The following is a 15901-nucleotide window of genomic DNA, read 5'->3' as shown; positions in this document are numbered from 1 at the left end:
GTGACATTCTCCTTGCCTGCCATGATGAGCCCACATCTGGACACTTGGGTTTTTCATTTACTCTTACCACAATACCCAGACTTGCTGCCACGGTCAAGCGTTAAGTGCAAAGCTGCCATGAGTGTCAACGCAGAATATCTCCGTCGATAAAGCCAGGGGTGTTACTCCAACCCATTGCACCACCTAGCGTGCCATTCGATCAAATTGGCACGGATCTGCTAGGACCCTTTCCCTTGTCAGCCAGCGGAAACAAGTGGATTATAGTCGCCACAGACTAACACGCTACACCAAGACGAAAGCTGTACATCGTGCCACGGCCTACGATCACATAGTCCTCAGATATGGTGCCCCATTATACGTGATTACTGACAGAGGAACTGCCTTTACAGCCCAATTGATAGAGGACATGTTCAAGCTGAGCTGCATGCTGCATGACCAACAGACTGACAGAACGGTTAAATAAAACCGTTGCTGACATGCTGTTTATGTATGTAGACAGCGCAGCATAAAACTTAGGATCAGGTCCTGCAATACATTGCATTTGCGTACAACACCGAAATCCAGGAAACCACACGATTCATGCCATTCCGTCTTGTCGACAGGCGTGAGGTCCAGACCACGCTAGATGCAATGCTTCCACAGGACATCGACGCTTCCTTAACTTCCGATGCCGAGCAAATTACTCAACGCACAGAGGAAGCTCGCCAGCTCGCACGCACACAAATCATGAAGCAACAGGGCACAGACGCACAGCGCTACAACCAAGTCTGGGTGTGGACTCCGATCCGTCACCAGGGATTGTCTGGGAAGCTGCTTAGTCGACACTGGACCTTACAAAGTGCTACACCGCATTGGTGAAATTAACTACGAGGTCATTCCGGACAGTACCGTACCGCCTCGGAGTCGGCAGCACCACTCGGAGATAGTCCATGTTCGCCTCAAACCGTATTTTGTGCGTTAAGTCGGCACAGTCCTGATCTCACGTGACTTTCACTTTGCAAAATGCCCAATACTGTGCAGCGCTTAATGTGTGCACACTGCTCCGTTATTCTGTGATTTCTAGTTTAGCAAGCATTGGGTCAATGATTTCTTTTGGCAAGGGAATAATGCCACAAGGTGTCACGAGCCTGCGTTAAGAAACGAGTTACGATGACTGGGACGTGCGTGCTCTGCAAGATGCGGGCACTGAAAAGAAGGAAGTGAAAACTGACGACTTGGGTTTTAGAGGATTGACGCCAACTTCTCCAGCTGTCTGTCTTGCCAATGCCGTGCCTAACGCCGTGCTCAAGTGTCATTTCATGACAATATAACACAGGAAATAAACAGCAAATTGTTATGCTTTAGGCCTGAATAAAAATAACAGACAGAAATATCCACTAAAGTGCTTGCCAAAACAGGTACCTGCGGTGCAGCAGCATAAGATGCCAGCCAGCGATCAGCCAGGGTGGCCGCACGTGCACTGTCCAGACCGAGGCCCTCCAGGCTCTGGCGTAGCTGAGGAGCGTCTAAGCCACGTCGCGAGGCCTCGGACAGCAGGAGGGACAGGGTCTCGCTGCCAGGCCTACTGCTTGCCTGCAGTGTTCAATGCATGCGTGGTTATAATACTGACACGTGTACATGTTTATCTTTTACCGGCGACCGCTTTTTACCGGCTAACAAATGTTAAACATTATCGTTAGGCACAGGACACGCCTGCATGTATCGGAAGTTTCTGGAACGTTATCGATGCTTCTATCGGTTGTCTCTTGTCACCGACGCTTATGTAATCTGATTGTATGAGCGACGCGAATTGTCTAGTACTTTCTGGAAGACATGGGCACCAGGGATTAATCTGGAACCTTCGATGATTCATGTATAAAAGCCGACGCGTTTCGCCGCTGATCAGATTTCAACAATTGCCGACTGTGTTTGCCGCTATCGTTGTCCTTCGAGTGCAACTTGGTTTTGTGGGCACAATAAAAAGTCCGTTTCGTCATTCACAGTTTTGCGACTGTTTTCTTCACTGTCACTACTACATGACAATACTATGCCACTGTTGTTGCATGAAACATCTGCATCACTTCTAGTCTATAATGAGCGATAGAAATATTGGGAACCCTAGGGGCTCGATTTTCCATTTGTTACAACCACACGATGTCAATAGACAATAAAGCCAGGGAGGACAGGGAAGACTAACTTTTCTTTTGAACTGAAGTGTAGAAATAATAAGTATGCTAACGGACACAAATACAACTTGCCGCAGGTGAACGCCAGACCAACATCTTACACAATATGCTTATGATGCTCTACCATGGAGCTACCGCAGCAGTGACCCTCCCGTCTGCTTTATAAAATCTTTCACCACTGCTACGCAGTTCGATAAGTCGAATTACAATGCAGCCTTGACCAGAGGTACTTTCTGTCCACATAAGACGCCTCACTAGCCTCCATCTCCCAACCTGCGGCCCATAAGAACTGCTTGAGGAAGGCCGCATAACTGCAGCCCCAGCCAACCTTTGCGTAACTACAAAGTTCTATTGCTGCCACTGGTAATGGAAGGGAACGGACTTAGAAAACAGTATAACTAAAGGAAGTGGGGAAATGGAAAAGTAGCACAGCAGCAAAATGCACAGAGACCTGCATTTTTCCTTTAATAAAGTTATAAAAAATGATTTAGCATGTAGTACCACTGTGGTGTTCTGGTCGAGATTTCACAGCAAGATCACATTTTATGGCTGTGATAACATCTGCTGTCGTTACGGCGCCAGGGGACGTTACAGTTTTAGGAGAATAAATACAATGCACATGACCCGACTTGGTCCACCCAACTGCGAGCGTTTTTGTCAGTCCGTCGGCCAACATGTCCTGGGACTGGGCAGTTATCACGATGACATGGAAATTTCAATAAAACACTTAGTAAAGTTACTTGCTCGATTTCAAGAAAGAAATGTGGATTTGCCTTAATTTCTGGCCCTTGCAGTGAGTGATGCTTAATAAATCATAGTGGCTATGTCACCTCTGATGCCTGCAGTATGACAAAGCATAGCTTTTGAGAATGGGTTCCTTTATTAATTTGGGGTTGCAACGTGGACACCAAGAGGCCTAAGACAAAAGAAAATTCACCCTTTTTTCTACAAACAAGGCAAGTATCTGTGTCAAATGCTACATTGAAGAACCTCGACCAAAAAATGAATGCCACCTTTCTGCAAAATGTGAGAAAGAACACGGCAGCAGCAAATGTGGAATATTCTTTTTAAAAATTATTTTAAGGGAGGAACGCAGGTATGCAGTTAGCATGCACAGACACTGCACAATAGGTAGTGCTCAAATTGAGTGTAAAAGAATGAGCACTGATTGAGGTAGGCCTCTTCAGTAAAACCATATTTTCTAAGCATAAGAACATACTATGCTAAAGTGGCATAAATCACTATGTCTCAGTGAGTATGGCATTCTGCTGTTGCATGCGAGGTACCAGGTTCAGTTCCTAACCATGGCAGTTGCATTCCGATTGGGATAAAACAACAGTGCACTTGTTTTAGAAGCACAATAAATGGAAAGTAAATGAGCAACCCGAAATCAGTTAACAAAGGTCAAAATTTCATGCATTTAGCAGAAAAGGGTTGATTATTAGCGGAGGTGCTGAAACACCAGCGCCAGTATGCCCAAGTGACATCGAGAAGTTTAAAGCATTTTCTTCTGTGAGCCATTTTGGTTCTGCAAATGTTCCTGAAGTTGGCTAAGCGTAGTTTTCAGTTTTTCAACAATGCAATGTGGTCTATTTCTACTGATAAATGACTCAACAGAAGAGCAGAGAGGCCATCAAAATATGTGGTGTGACGGCCAGCTAGCACAGAAATTTTAGGGCAGTGACAACACTTGCTTCTTGTTTTTGCGTCTTCTAAAACCAAGCCATTTCACACAATAAACGTAGGCGTTTTGCCAGTGTAGGAGCAAAATTTACTATTTGTTATAGATCAAGAACACAGGATCAGAGGCTGGATGAGAAGTGTTTATTGAATCGCTCACATATTCTTTCCCATTATTATTGAAGGTGTCATTATTTAGACGGTCAGGAAAACCATCTCAGCTGCATATCACACTTGAGTATATTCCCAGTACCACTCCTGATGCTGCTGCGTTGACTGCCAGTGCTATGCTCTCGCTAAGCTTGGGCAGTACTCATATTTCGTCCACATACAACGGAATCACGGAATCTCTTCTAGAACACTGCGTGCACACGAATTGCTTGCTTGGCAGAATGTCACGTTACCAGAAAGAAACACTAAATATTTCATGGGTGACCTCCATTTGCCGATATTACCAGGCAACCATTTAAATCTCTCCTCGAACAGTTTTTATTTATCAAAGATCTTCCCTTTTCACTTTTGACTTTTGACATAATGGAGCTGTAGTGACTGGTGCTTATACGACAAGTCATTGCACACTTTGAAGGTCTTCTTGCACTCACATGATCATAGCTGCATACAATTTGTTTGCACAGCAAGTTGCGCAATGATGCGAGTAATATTGCTCCTCCTCCATTTTTTCTGGTGCCCTTTTCCCCCAACCCTCATGCAAGGTAGCAAACCAGAGACTGGCCTTTCCTCTTTCCCTATCTCTTTGGCTCTTGGGCAAAAACTTCACACAGAAGTGAACGAGATCCAGAAGTGCTTTGAGCAGTGTAACAAACTTAGGCAGGCAAGCGTGCCTGATGGGGGGGTGTGCAAATAGTTTCCGAGACTGGATTGAATACAAACCGAATACATAGTGCCAGATGCGAATTTAATTACATTTGTGTTCAAGCAACGTTGACTCTTGCTGTGTGGATTCCAATCTGACGTGTTGGTTTCTAACCGGTAGCGTTCCAATTAAACATGCAGTGTCATTGATGACCTTTGCGCTTCACATCTGCGTTAAGCCACTGTGGCCTCTGAAAGGCAGTTTCGGTGTTTCATTTCATGTTCGAAACATTCGAAAGCTTCTGTCATTATACTGCACATTTATAGAGCAACTTATTAAAAGCACGAGGAGAGTATTAGGAACAACTAAGCAGTTTGTTCACAAACTCAGTGTTCTTCGCAGCATACGCAATCATGCATTATCATGCAAAGTAGATAAAGGTAATCCTGTGGGCCAATTAAAGTTTGTGTATACCTTTGCAACCAAACCAGAAATGTATGTCGTCAACGGCGATGGCCGGGCAAAAGAAAAAACAAAAAAACTAATTCCAATGGTTGCAGTGGATGGTGCCACTATTGTATCAAATATGTTGCAATGAAATGCGTTTGGTTTAATCCATTCAGAGGACACAGATGGCTGCATCTATAAAGTACCCAACAATACCCACGGTTGAATGCCATGTGTAAACATCACATTGCTAGTGATCGTGTTTAGCCTGAAAAGGCTGGCTGTCTGGGCAATGCAGCGTGCCCTAGTATAATATGTGTCCACTCTGGATTGGATGAAAGTAATCGCATTTCTGCTTCAATTTCATTCCTGATCATGTACAGTCGACGACACGGAAGTATTGAAACACTATCAGAAGAGAGATTTAGAATTTTCGAATAGCGACTATTTAATATGAGGACCAAATCAAATAGGACACTATTAAATGTGTTATTTGAACGTTCGGAATATTCGCACACCCCTACGTGATCGTATCCTCATTTTTTATATTACGGAGCTGGGTGCAACCCATTGCTGTAAATTTAGTGTCCAACAGACTTTCCTTTAAAAGCAAGTGCACTTTTGAGCATTAACACAATTTCCAGGAAACTTGTAGCCACTGAAGCATTTTTTGTTCTTTTATAGCATTCTAGCTTCTCTTTTAGCTGAATTTACACATTACCTATGGAGCCTGTCGTGTAAAGAATGCCTTGCGAAACCTGGTTCATAATACCATGGAACAGGGCCAGAACACCCATGTTCTGGCAGTCTCTTAAATCTACGCAAACCTAATTGAGTTTTCCAGGGTTAGGAGATCCCGAGCTCACTTGTCAAGCCAACATTGAAGGTAAGCGTAGGAGATATCTTGAACCATAGAAGAAAGCCATGAAAACTGTGCTCTGGTTGATGGTGGGCAACGATTCACTTCTGTGGAGAACTGAACCGATACCTTCTAATTAAAACACAACCCATGCAACCCACCTTCCTAGGCACAACTAGTAGGGGTGTAGCCCAATGACTGTGCTCTACATTATAGGACATCAACTCCCTCCCGGTCCAGTAATTCCTTTTTAACTTGTGGCAACGCATAGTGAACTACACTAGCATTACATACCAATCCAATCTGATTTATAACAACCAATTGTGTCCAAGTGTTGGCATCCTCAAGCCCAACTCAAGTTGATTTAATACGAGCAGCAAGATATGGCAGAGTGCGTCGTGTGTACATCAACTTGCATGCAACCTCGAACCTTTAGAGAAGTTGGGTTTACATGACTAAGTGCACAACCATTGCAGAATGCTTGGTATTTGGAACACTACTTCAAAATTCACTTTACAGTGTTAGACTGCTAAGCCCTTCTTACTGGTATGCCAGTTTACTACAAAAGATGCATGTCCTATGTCTTATTGCTAACAGCTCTGCCTGTGAATGCCTTCAGTCCATACAATGTGTGTTTTGTCCAATTCATTTTAGTAACGTGACCCTGCTTGGAATTTTTGAAACGCAAGTTTCTGAAAACATTTGCAAGGCTTAGCAAAATGCTCATTGACAGACTTGAAATGTTTGCCTTGTTCTTCGTGTGAAAGTTCCTCTTTCTGCAAATTCAGTGGTTTGTAGGCAGCAGCTTCCATTGTCGTCACTACTGTGATCTTATTCATTGGTTTCCACTTAAGTGGTTTGTTGTTCTGCTAGTTGAGGTGCCATTGAGATGGGAATATTTCCTTAATTTAATTCTTGGCAGTCTTTATTGTGGTGGTGATGTTGAGGAGACAACTCTATGTCACCTCATCGTATGGTTGAGACAGCAGATGGCATCAGACATCGTTGCTGTGAAGGGCCAATACTAATCAATTTTGAGAGCTCTCCCTGAAGAAACTGCTGAACTTGCATGTTGCTGCCAGCTTGCTGAGCTTGAGAACATTCCCAATCATTTTTCTTCATCCTGGATCCCCAAGATTGCAAGTTGTATCGTTATGTAACCATGGATATCTTCAGCACATAGTGCTTGCGTACCACTCTGGTTGTATTATTGGCATATATGCAGTGGTGCGAAGACTCAAGAACACATGCACCTTCTTTGAGTTATCACTGCTGATAGCACTTGCAAAAACCTTAAATCTTCTGATGCAGACTTTCATACTGCCATTGTTCTGGCAAAGCTTGGCAAGCCTTCCAAGTGCTGTTGCAACCATGCTGTGGTTCACCAAAGTTGCTATGCTGTCTGGTGATGTCGCCGTGATGGGTCGTTCATACTTAATAACAGTTGAAATCTTTTCATTCCTCACTGTCGTCACTAAAGATTTTGTAGATCAAGAACACAGGATCAAAGGGCAGAAAAGAAGTGCTTGTATAAGTGCTTGCAGTTATATAGCCTCGAGCAGACTGGCCCATGGGAACTGGGCTACAAAAGCAGAAAGAGGGCTGCCATGCTGCTTTCGTTTACATTATGTGGTGATAGTGGTGTCCCAGGAAACGTCACTGCAGACATAAATGGATTACAAGGTGGCTGCAGGATAGAGAGAGAGAGGCACAATGCATTAATAAATGAGAGCAGCAGTCCAGGATGCCGCCGGGCACCCTTTTCGTCGCTTCAGCGATGAAGGTGGCTGGGCACCGCTATGCCTGCACTGACCTAGCAGGAGTCAAACAAAGCAGTCATAAGGAGTAGGTTGGTAGATGTTAAGGCGGGAGCACAGAAAGGAGGGCAGGACCACTATTAAGCCATTGGTTACTTACAACCAGTGTCTATAAGTGCCGACCTGCCCGTTTTCCCTGAAGGTGAGTGTTGTGGAGCATGTAAATCACTGAAGGCGGCTGTTCGCATGCTATGCCACTGACACTGTTGCAGGATTGTGCTAGTTCTTTTGTCATGCAGACAAAAATATGTATCAGTGAGCCAAGCTTCAACCGTTTTTAAAAAATGGCAGTCGTTGCAGTCTATGTCTGCTCAAAGAGTCACGGGCCTCCGACAGCAACTGCTGCTCCTGTTGAACTAAGTGTGTGCTGGGCTTTGCTGGCGAGGCAGACATCTGCATTACAAGTTTAAAGTTAGAAGGGAAAGCAATGTTTATTTAATTTATATTTTTGCGACATTTGTGAACAAGATTGCACTAGACACATAGGGTTGTGACTCGTCCAGCTTGCCAGTGATGGGCGAGCTTAACTTGGCAATGGGCCAACCAAACGTAACCGACCCTTCTTCTCGGTTTACTTGTGCTCACAAAAATGACAGACTACACTTGCAACAGTTGCCTGGGCTGCGATTATAACTGATTCGAGAGGTCATGAGACTCAATGCCTTGCACATAATCGGATCTCTAAGCTACAACGAATGTCTTCTCGAAAAGTAAGACCTCAGGCACTTAACCATTTCAGACGCTACGTACACTACTGTGTACACCAAGATAATGCATCAAAGCAAAAGCACTGATGAAAGTAATGATATTTAAAATGTGTCGCACATAGTAGTATCTTCAAAGACTTATGATTGGAATTGTGCTGCAATTATGGATAACATGTACAAAATGTTTAGGTAAAATGAGTGGGAAGGTAGACAGTTGGGCATTTTTGCTCGGTGTCAATATGTTGTTGCATGTAGCGGGTTCATATCTATCATTGTATTTCGCAATGTCATGCATCAGGCATAATTTTCAAGTGACTGAATAAGTGCGTTTCAAGCTACCAGGTAGGTAAACACAATCTCAACAGGTGTGAGAAGACGAGTATGGAAATGGTTCAGGAGAAAAGTCGGAAGTTCCGCACCTAAAAGGGGTCTATGAAGATAGGCAGGCTAGGAGGGACAGGGGGAAGATATCAGCACGCAGCTACAATGGTGCGTAGTTTAGCAAGTGTGGGGTGTGTAATATAGAGAACTTCCCTATGAAAGTTGGCACAGGTGTTCGCAAGAAACACTACGGCAGAACTGAGAGCGATGCCAGTATCGGTGTGGCAGAAATAGCGAGTGCTGATGAAATGCTGATAGTAAGTGAATATGAGCCATGTGGCAACGTGATTGCACATTAGGGTTCATGTTGTCGGGGAATGGTGTGATCCAGAGAAGTGTCACCCAGGATGATGAAAGTGTCGTGACGTTGCAAGAGAGAAGTAGAGAACGGAAAGCCGAACTGGCCAGTAGGTAGTATCCAAGTGGTGGTGGTGGTGATGATGAATGACGAATTTGGTGTCTTGTGGCGCAAGGGCCAAGTATGGCCAAAGAGCGTCAGGCTAGTGTTACTGACCGAGTAGTGGTGCTTAGGAGTTCTTGGTTGCGATACTGAGTCGGGAATACTTCTGTAGTGTTGTGGATACCCAATCAGGCTGCCCAAAGAAATTTTCATTGCTTTGAGTGCAAGGGTGTTGAGAGTGTGAGATTAGGGATCCTGTCGGCAAAGGAATAATAATAAGTGAGCTGGTAGCAACAGCTAAGTAGACCTGCTGTAGTAGCTTAGTGGCTGTGGCATTGTGCTGCTTAGCATGAGGTCACAGTTTCAGTCCGTCTTGGCGGCCACATTCCCATTTTGGCAAAACACAAAAAATACTTGTGTACTTACATTAAGCGCACATGAAAGAATTACGCATGGTCAAAATTAATGAGGAGTCCCCTGCTACAGTGAGCCTCATCATCAGACTATGGTTCTGGCACCTGAAACTCCTGAATGAATTTTTTAAAGCAAAGTGGGAGAACCATGTGCCAAAGCCAAAGTTCAGGTTCATTAGGCCCCTAACATGGCTTGTGATGCTGTTCATGAGGAGTAGAACTAGTTCATCACGTCGGAGAATGTGCCAGACCATCGAAGAGGCTTCGCCATCAAATTAGAAGCAGAGGTCAAGAGCTTTCAGGGAGTTGACTATAGGGCTGGGGCGACAATCCAGCAATAGCATTATGGGAGGGGTTTGCAACCAAGGATGGGGGGCAATTATGAGAGCACATATAGACAGACAGACAGACAGAAACTTTATTTACATCATTAAGATGATGATGGGGACGTAGACAAAAAGCCTTTCACAGGCTTGACGAGGGTCTACGCCCCCTACAAAAAACTTGGCTTATACGAGCATAGATAATAACTGTAAAGTGGCCAATAATGCAGCAACAACAAAACTAAAAAAAGAAAAAAAAGGCATCTTACAACTTGCTCTCAAAGGTTGATTTACACGCGAAAGCAAACAAAAACAAAAATCACTCTTCTATAGGGCATTGCATGAATTTAGTAGAGAGGGTAGTCGATAAATCATTTGTCGACCATAATTCGTCCGTGTTTTTGGTATAAACCAATCACCAGCGGCTCGGGAATCGTATGTGTACGTTTTATGTTTTAAATTGGATAGCTTAACAAGAAAGGCATTTTGCCTAATGCTAAATTTATATCTTTTAAGCAGCACATTATTGTACAATTCTGTTATGGGTATTATGTTAAGTGCTTCAAAAATAGGTTTGGAGGGGGAATCGAACGCAGCACTGGCAATGTTGCGTACAGCCCGTTTTTGGATTGTGTGTAGTTTGTTAGTGTTGGAAAAAGAAGTCGTGCCCCATACCAGATAACAATAGTTAAGGACAGAGTAAAACAATGTAAACCGCCGATGGATACAGTTGGGCTATATAGCCCAACTGTTTGGGTGGCTGCTGAAGTAGAAGCAAGGGCTACCTTGTACATCTGATAAACCAAGGTAGGACTAGATGGTGATGTCACCAGCAATGATATCATGCAGAATGGAGGTGAGCAGTAACAAAAATGCGCTGAATAATGCACATGGCGAGGTTGAAGAGAGGAGAGAGCTGAGCGTCTTGATATGCTGCATTGATATGCAGATATACGCATGATGGTAGGGCATAAGCAAATCATAGGAAGAAGAGTCCGCGTAGGAAGGAGTGAACATAGTTGTGCATGCGAGCACCACAGCCCAGGTGAGCAAGTTCCTTAACACGGCATTGTGTGTCATGTTATTGAAGGCTTTCGTCAAATTAAAAGCTGGCGTACTAATATGGTGAGAAATTGTGTAGCACACAGTTCAGAAAGAATATACTATTGGCATTGTAAAAAGGTATCCAGTGCAGAGAGATCTTCACACGTGCATGGATGCATCCTCCGAGAATTGCTCAATCCGGTGAAGTATTTAAACATTAAATGAAATTGTAAGCTATTAAGCGCTGAAACAACACAGTGGGTTATGAAGGATGCTGCAGAGGAAGGATCGGATTAATTAATACTACCTGGGGTTCCCTAAGTTGCACCTAAATATAAGTACACAAGCATTTTTTGTATTTGAAAGTTCTAAGTGTCCCATGAACTTACTGACACAGGATGCGAGAGAGGTAGGTCAAAGAGATGGAGGCGCAGGTGACTTCCCTGGTTTGGGTATGAAAATGATATCAGCATGCTTCTATGCAGGAGGAAGGTCTCCAGTAGTCCAATCAAACAGAGCAGAAAAACCGTAATACAAATCAGCAAGAATGAGGTGATGATTGCATGCCTTAACTAGATGTGGAGAGGTATTCCTCTGGAGTGCTGAAACAAGTTAATTGAAGTGGTCTGAAAGACTGTAACTGATTGAGGGAGGTAATGTGTAATTGGCACAAGTTGGTTTATCGTATGGTGCATTGTAGGTTATGCAAATATCTTGATAGGGAGCATCAGCTGTGTTGTAGGAGTTCAGTATCTTACAGCAAGACTGCCTGTGGCTAGCTGTGCATGCAGTGGCCCGATTAGAAAGAGAGTGAAAGAGAGGCCATGCAGTGTTGATGGGTGGCTATGCGATCGCAAGTCTGGAACCAACTCTCGCACCTAAGTGTGGTCGAATATACAGCTACTTCTTTAAGTACTTAAATTTGAACATGTAGATGGCAGTAACTTCTGTTGCAGTACATTGTTTCAGAAGGCCTCGACTAGCACCATTCCAAAGATGGAGGAGATGTACATCGGGTGGGGCATCACCCCACTTCTGCAGTGCGGAGGCAGCAGCTAGGGACAGCCTGACCAACTTGCCTTGCCCAGAACCACTTTGTAATACACGTGGTGTGTGTATGCCCTGGTCTGTGATGCAGTGATAAGTGTGTGCTCATTTGTCATGGTGTAGAAAGCAATGCTTGGAACCAGAATGCTTCATTTCTTGCAAGACTGACGTGGCATATGAGGTGCCCTTATTCTGCGGCTGCTTGTGTGGGGCAAAACAGGGAAGTGCACCAACAATCGCTACTGTGACCATACAAATTTTAGCCAGTTACCAAGACCGAAATTCGCAAGATATTTGAGAGGAACTTAACAGGAAGGGATTGTCATGCATACGGACATCAATCATTCCTTGCAAAAAAGAGGTTTCACATCTTAGAGATGATAGCAGATATTTGTACTCACGGGTGGTTTTAGTTTAGTTTTCCAGCCCTGTTACTATGTGTTTAGCCTGCTCGCTGGTATGAATATTGTGGCTGCCGTAACAAACATCCCTTGTTAGCCAGCACTGCGTCCCATGTAATCTAGCAGATGTCTTGTTCTATTTTTGCACTGTTTATTCACCATGCTAAGTTGCCAACCAGCTCATATGTGCCACCTGCTGGAAATTTTGACAATCCTGGGGGTCACCACATTTTGCAGTAAGATACTATGAATGAAACACATTTTGGATCATGTTTTCTTGAATAGGGTTACTCCGGTGGGTGAGAGAGTACGAGTCGTCAAAAGGAATGATCAAGACAACTACTGAGAAGAATGCTTTTTGGGGGTGTTATTTTAATAGCGCGAGGCTTTGTGTGGGGCGTTGAAGTCATCTATGATAAGGTGGGAAAAGAAGGGAGTAGGGTGCAAGCCAAAGTAATCACCTAGGGTGGTGCTAGGGGTGCGAGTGGGGCACAAGAGGGAAAAGGGGAGGCAGAAATAAGGGAAATGGCAAGTTAGGAGGGAGTGTACACTACCTTGACTGCCGTAATATCCTTAGATACATATGTGAGATGAGTAGGGTAATAGCCAAAAAGGTTTTCTCCAGAGATATAAATTGAACGGGTTCTTCAAGAAAAGTGCTGTCTGGTGGCAAAGTGTGTAATGCAATGTACGGCGGGAGGAGCCCTCACTTGCACCCAAACCTCCAGTAGTTCCACTACCACATTATTAAATGCGATTTCCTAGTCGAGACCACAAATTAAATGTCAACTGATTGGTCCTTAGATACAGTGTGGTTGTGGAGTAAGCACTGAGGGCGACGGGTTGGGAGATGTCTCTGTGGTACTAGCTGGAGCAATGTCCATGGCAGGAGACGGTTGGGATGGGGCAAGGGGGAAGGAGAGTTGATGACTGCTGTGCGAGGACAGTTGGTACAGAGGAGGGAAGCATGGTAGTCGCATTTTGCTTTATGGGGGGTCCAGGGGCCATTAGCTGGGTGATGGGGTGGGGGCAGGGAGGGCTGAAGAACCACTGCCTGGTTGATTTGCCTGAGGGGGAATTCTGCGGCAGCCTGTGGGGTAGAGGCAACCTGGCTTGTTGGTCCACTGGGTGAATGCCGGGGGGTTTCAGAGGGGCTATGGGGCACACTCCAGCTCCTAGTGAGGCTGATACTTAAGGCTCAGCAGTGTCGCAGTCGAGACAGAGGATTTAGCGATGGATACCGCCAGTTTAAGCGGTAAGTTCAGGATGGTGAAAGGATCCACTGCCAGAAGCTTTGCATTTAAGAATGGGTGTGGCAGGTGAGAAGTGTGATGATTCCCTTGGGAAAAATACGATTGAGGCTACAGCGCAGGTCTGCATTGTCTAATTGGGACAGAAGCCTAGCGAGGAGTGAAGTTTACTGGGTGGAATGTCGATGAGGTGCAAGCCTTGTGATGGCCGGTATATTAGTTTTCCAGAGTGTGCAGATGATGTGCTGGTAGAGTGAGTATGCTGGCTCATTGCCGTACTGACAAGTGGTCCTACATTGAGTGTCGTTATTGTAGGTGGGAGCCACTGTAGAGGCCTGGCCTGTGCTGTACTCATACTTATTCCTACATATAGTTAGGCCAATAGAGCCAGCGATGAGGTGGGGCCTAGGAAGGCTGCGGTAGGAAAGTCGACAGTCAAGAGCCTTGAGTGAACAGTGGTGCCTGGCTCTCCAAGCACATGGCACTTGGGGAGGCCCAGGCAAGGGGTGGCAGGCGACGTCTCGATGTTTTCGGAGTGCATCGACGGCACGTATATCCTCTTTGGCTGCTGTGGGGTCATCAGCTAGAAACTGACAGTGACAGTCAATAGAGAGAAAGTAATGGACAAATACAGCACCAGGAAGGCCAATTCCTGCTCTTTTGAGGAAGTGTTTTTATGAAGCTCAGTGGGCCTTTCTAATTCAGTCGTCCCTGCACTAGCAAAGCAGTTTTTTTAAAAGACGATAGTTTTTCTTGGGCTCCCTAAACGCGAAAAGCATTGTCTATCACTCGATTCAACCGCTCAGACAAAACCAACCAAGCTACTAGCACTGGTGGCCCGGGGTCATACACGTCAACATTATACAGCGCAAAGAAAACCTCAGGCCTATTTTAGGCAAAATATATGTACGTAACCATGATCCGCAGCGTTCATTTAATTAAGAATACACATTGGACTAGTATTTACGTTAGTAAATGAAAAATCAACGCGTCAGAAATGGTGTTGAAGAGACATTACGCGTTAAAAACCAAGCCGACTGGCCGACTGAAGCCGCTGCTCTGTAGCTGGCTTTAAACCAACAGTAATAAAAGGTCGCAACAGATGGCGCGAGAGCAAGGTGAACGTGGGAAATTTGAATTGAATTCAGCAAAACCTCTATTGCATCCATCATCGGAGGAGTGAGAGGGGATGGGAAGAGTGTGAGGGGTGGGAGGGGGAGAAGAGAGGCTGTTACATATCAGGGGCGGCAGAAGACTATCGTCTTTCGTCATTTGCAGCGAAGCAAGCAGATATGCGGCCAATTTTTTAGAGAGATTCAGGTAACATTCCATGCCTGAAAAACGTAGCGACTTGGATGAGCATTCAAACTGAAGATATTGAGTAGAGGAACCCGATGTTCTACCTCTACTCTGAGCCGCTTCCTTAATTTTCTGTTTAACCCCTTATACGGCAATTTTTTATCCACCACAATTTTCCCAATTTTTCCATGACTTATTCATTGTGAAGAGCCTTTAGTATTATAATATCAGGACTTCATTTGTTATTTTCTGTTATCTTTTACTGTCAATTATATTTTTTCATGTTTACGAGTTGCAGATAAGGAAGGCCACAAACACTGCATATGAAGCATGATATTGCATGGTACAGAAGTCACGCATGCTTTTGTTATTCTTCATACAATGTGTCATTGCTGGTGCAGCGTGGAAAAGAAATCGCAGAAGCACCAACGACAAGGTGTTTTTGTCAAGCCACATCCATGTGAGAGAGGTTACCAAAGATTCTATAGTTCTCCCCCAATTTGTAGTTACTAAGTTGAAGCTCACAACACAACCACCTGGAACTTTCCAGGTTTAATTGTTTACTTGAGGTGAATAATAGTCTGAAAACACTACAATTCCATCATTGAAAAGGCCATCATCGCTGCAGCTTCCTCACTTCAGTGCCACCTCCAAGGTAGCCGGACGCGTGCTTTGTTACCGCCAAAGTGCACCCTCAGAATATTAGTTTTCTGGGAAGCTGGTGCCATTTAATAGTACAGCATTGACACCAAAATGATCAAATGACTGCCACTTGTCCTTGGTACGCAGTAGAAAAAAATAAATCCGTTAATAAGTGAGACCCTTCTTTTGCATATTTTGGAGGAAACACCTAC

At 44.5% G+C, this 15901-nt stretch overlaps 1 protein-coding gene across 1 annotated transcript in view; it reads right to left on the bottom strand.

Moving 5' to 3' along the window:
• The window catches only part of LOC119445757 (COMM domain-containing protein 7-like), a 36949-nt gene that overhangs the window by 16419 nt on the left and 4629 nt on the right, over nucleotides 1-15901 (bottom strand). The window contains exon 2 of the mRNA XM_037710039.2: nucleotides 1402-1572. Within this exon, the coding sequence (XP_037565967.1) occupies nucleotides 1402-1572 (171 nt within the window). The remainder of the gene's footprint in view (nucleotides 1-1401; nucleotides 1573-15901) is intronic.

The sequence above is a fragment of the Dermacentor silvarum genome, chromosome 3 (assembly GCF_013339745.2).
Source record: "Dermacentor silvarum isolate Dsil-2018 chromosome 3, BIME_Dsil_1.4, whole genome shotgun sequence".
In the NCBI taxonomy this organism is placed as follows: Eukaryota; Metazoa; Arthropoda; class Arachnida; order Ixodida; family Ixodidae; genus Dermacentor; species Dermacentor silvarum.
Note: the sequence above shows the minus strand (reverse complement) of the source record. Positions and strands in the feature narration are given on the sequence as shown.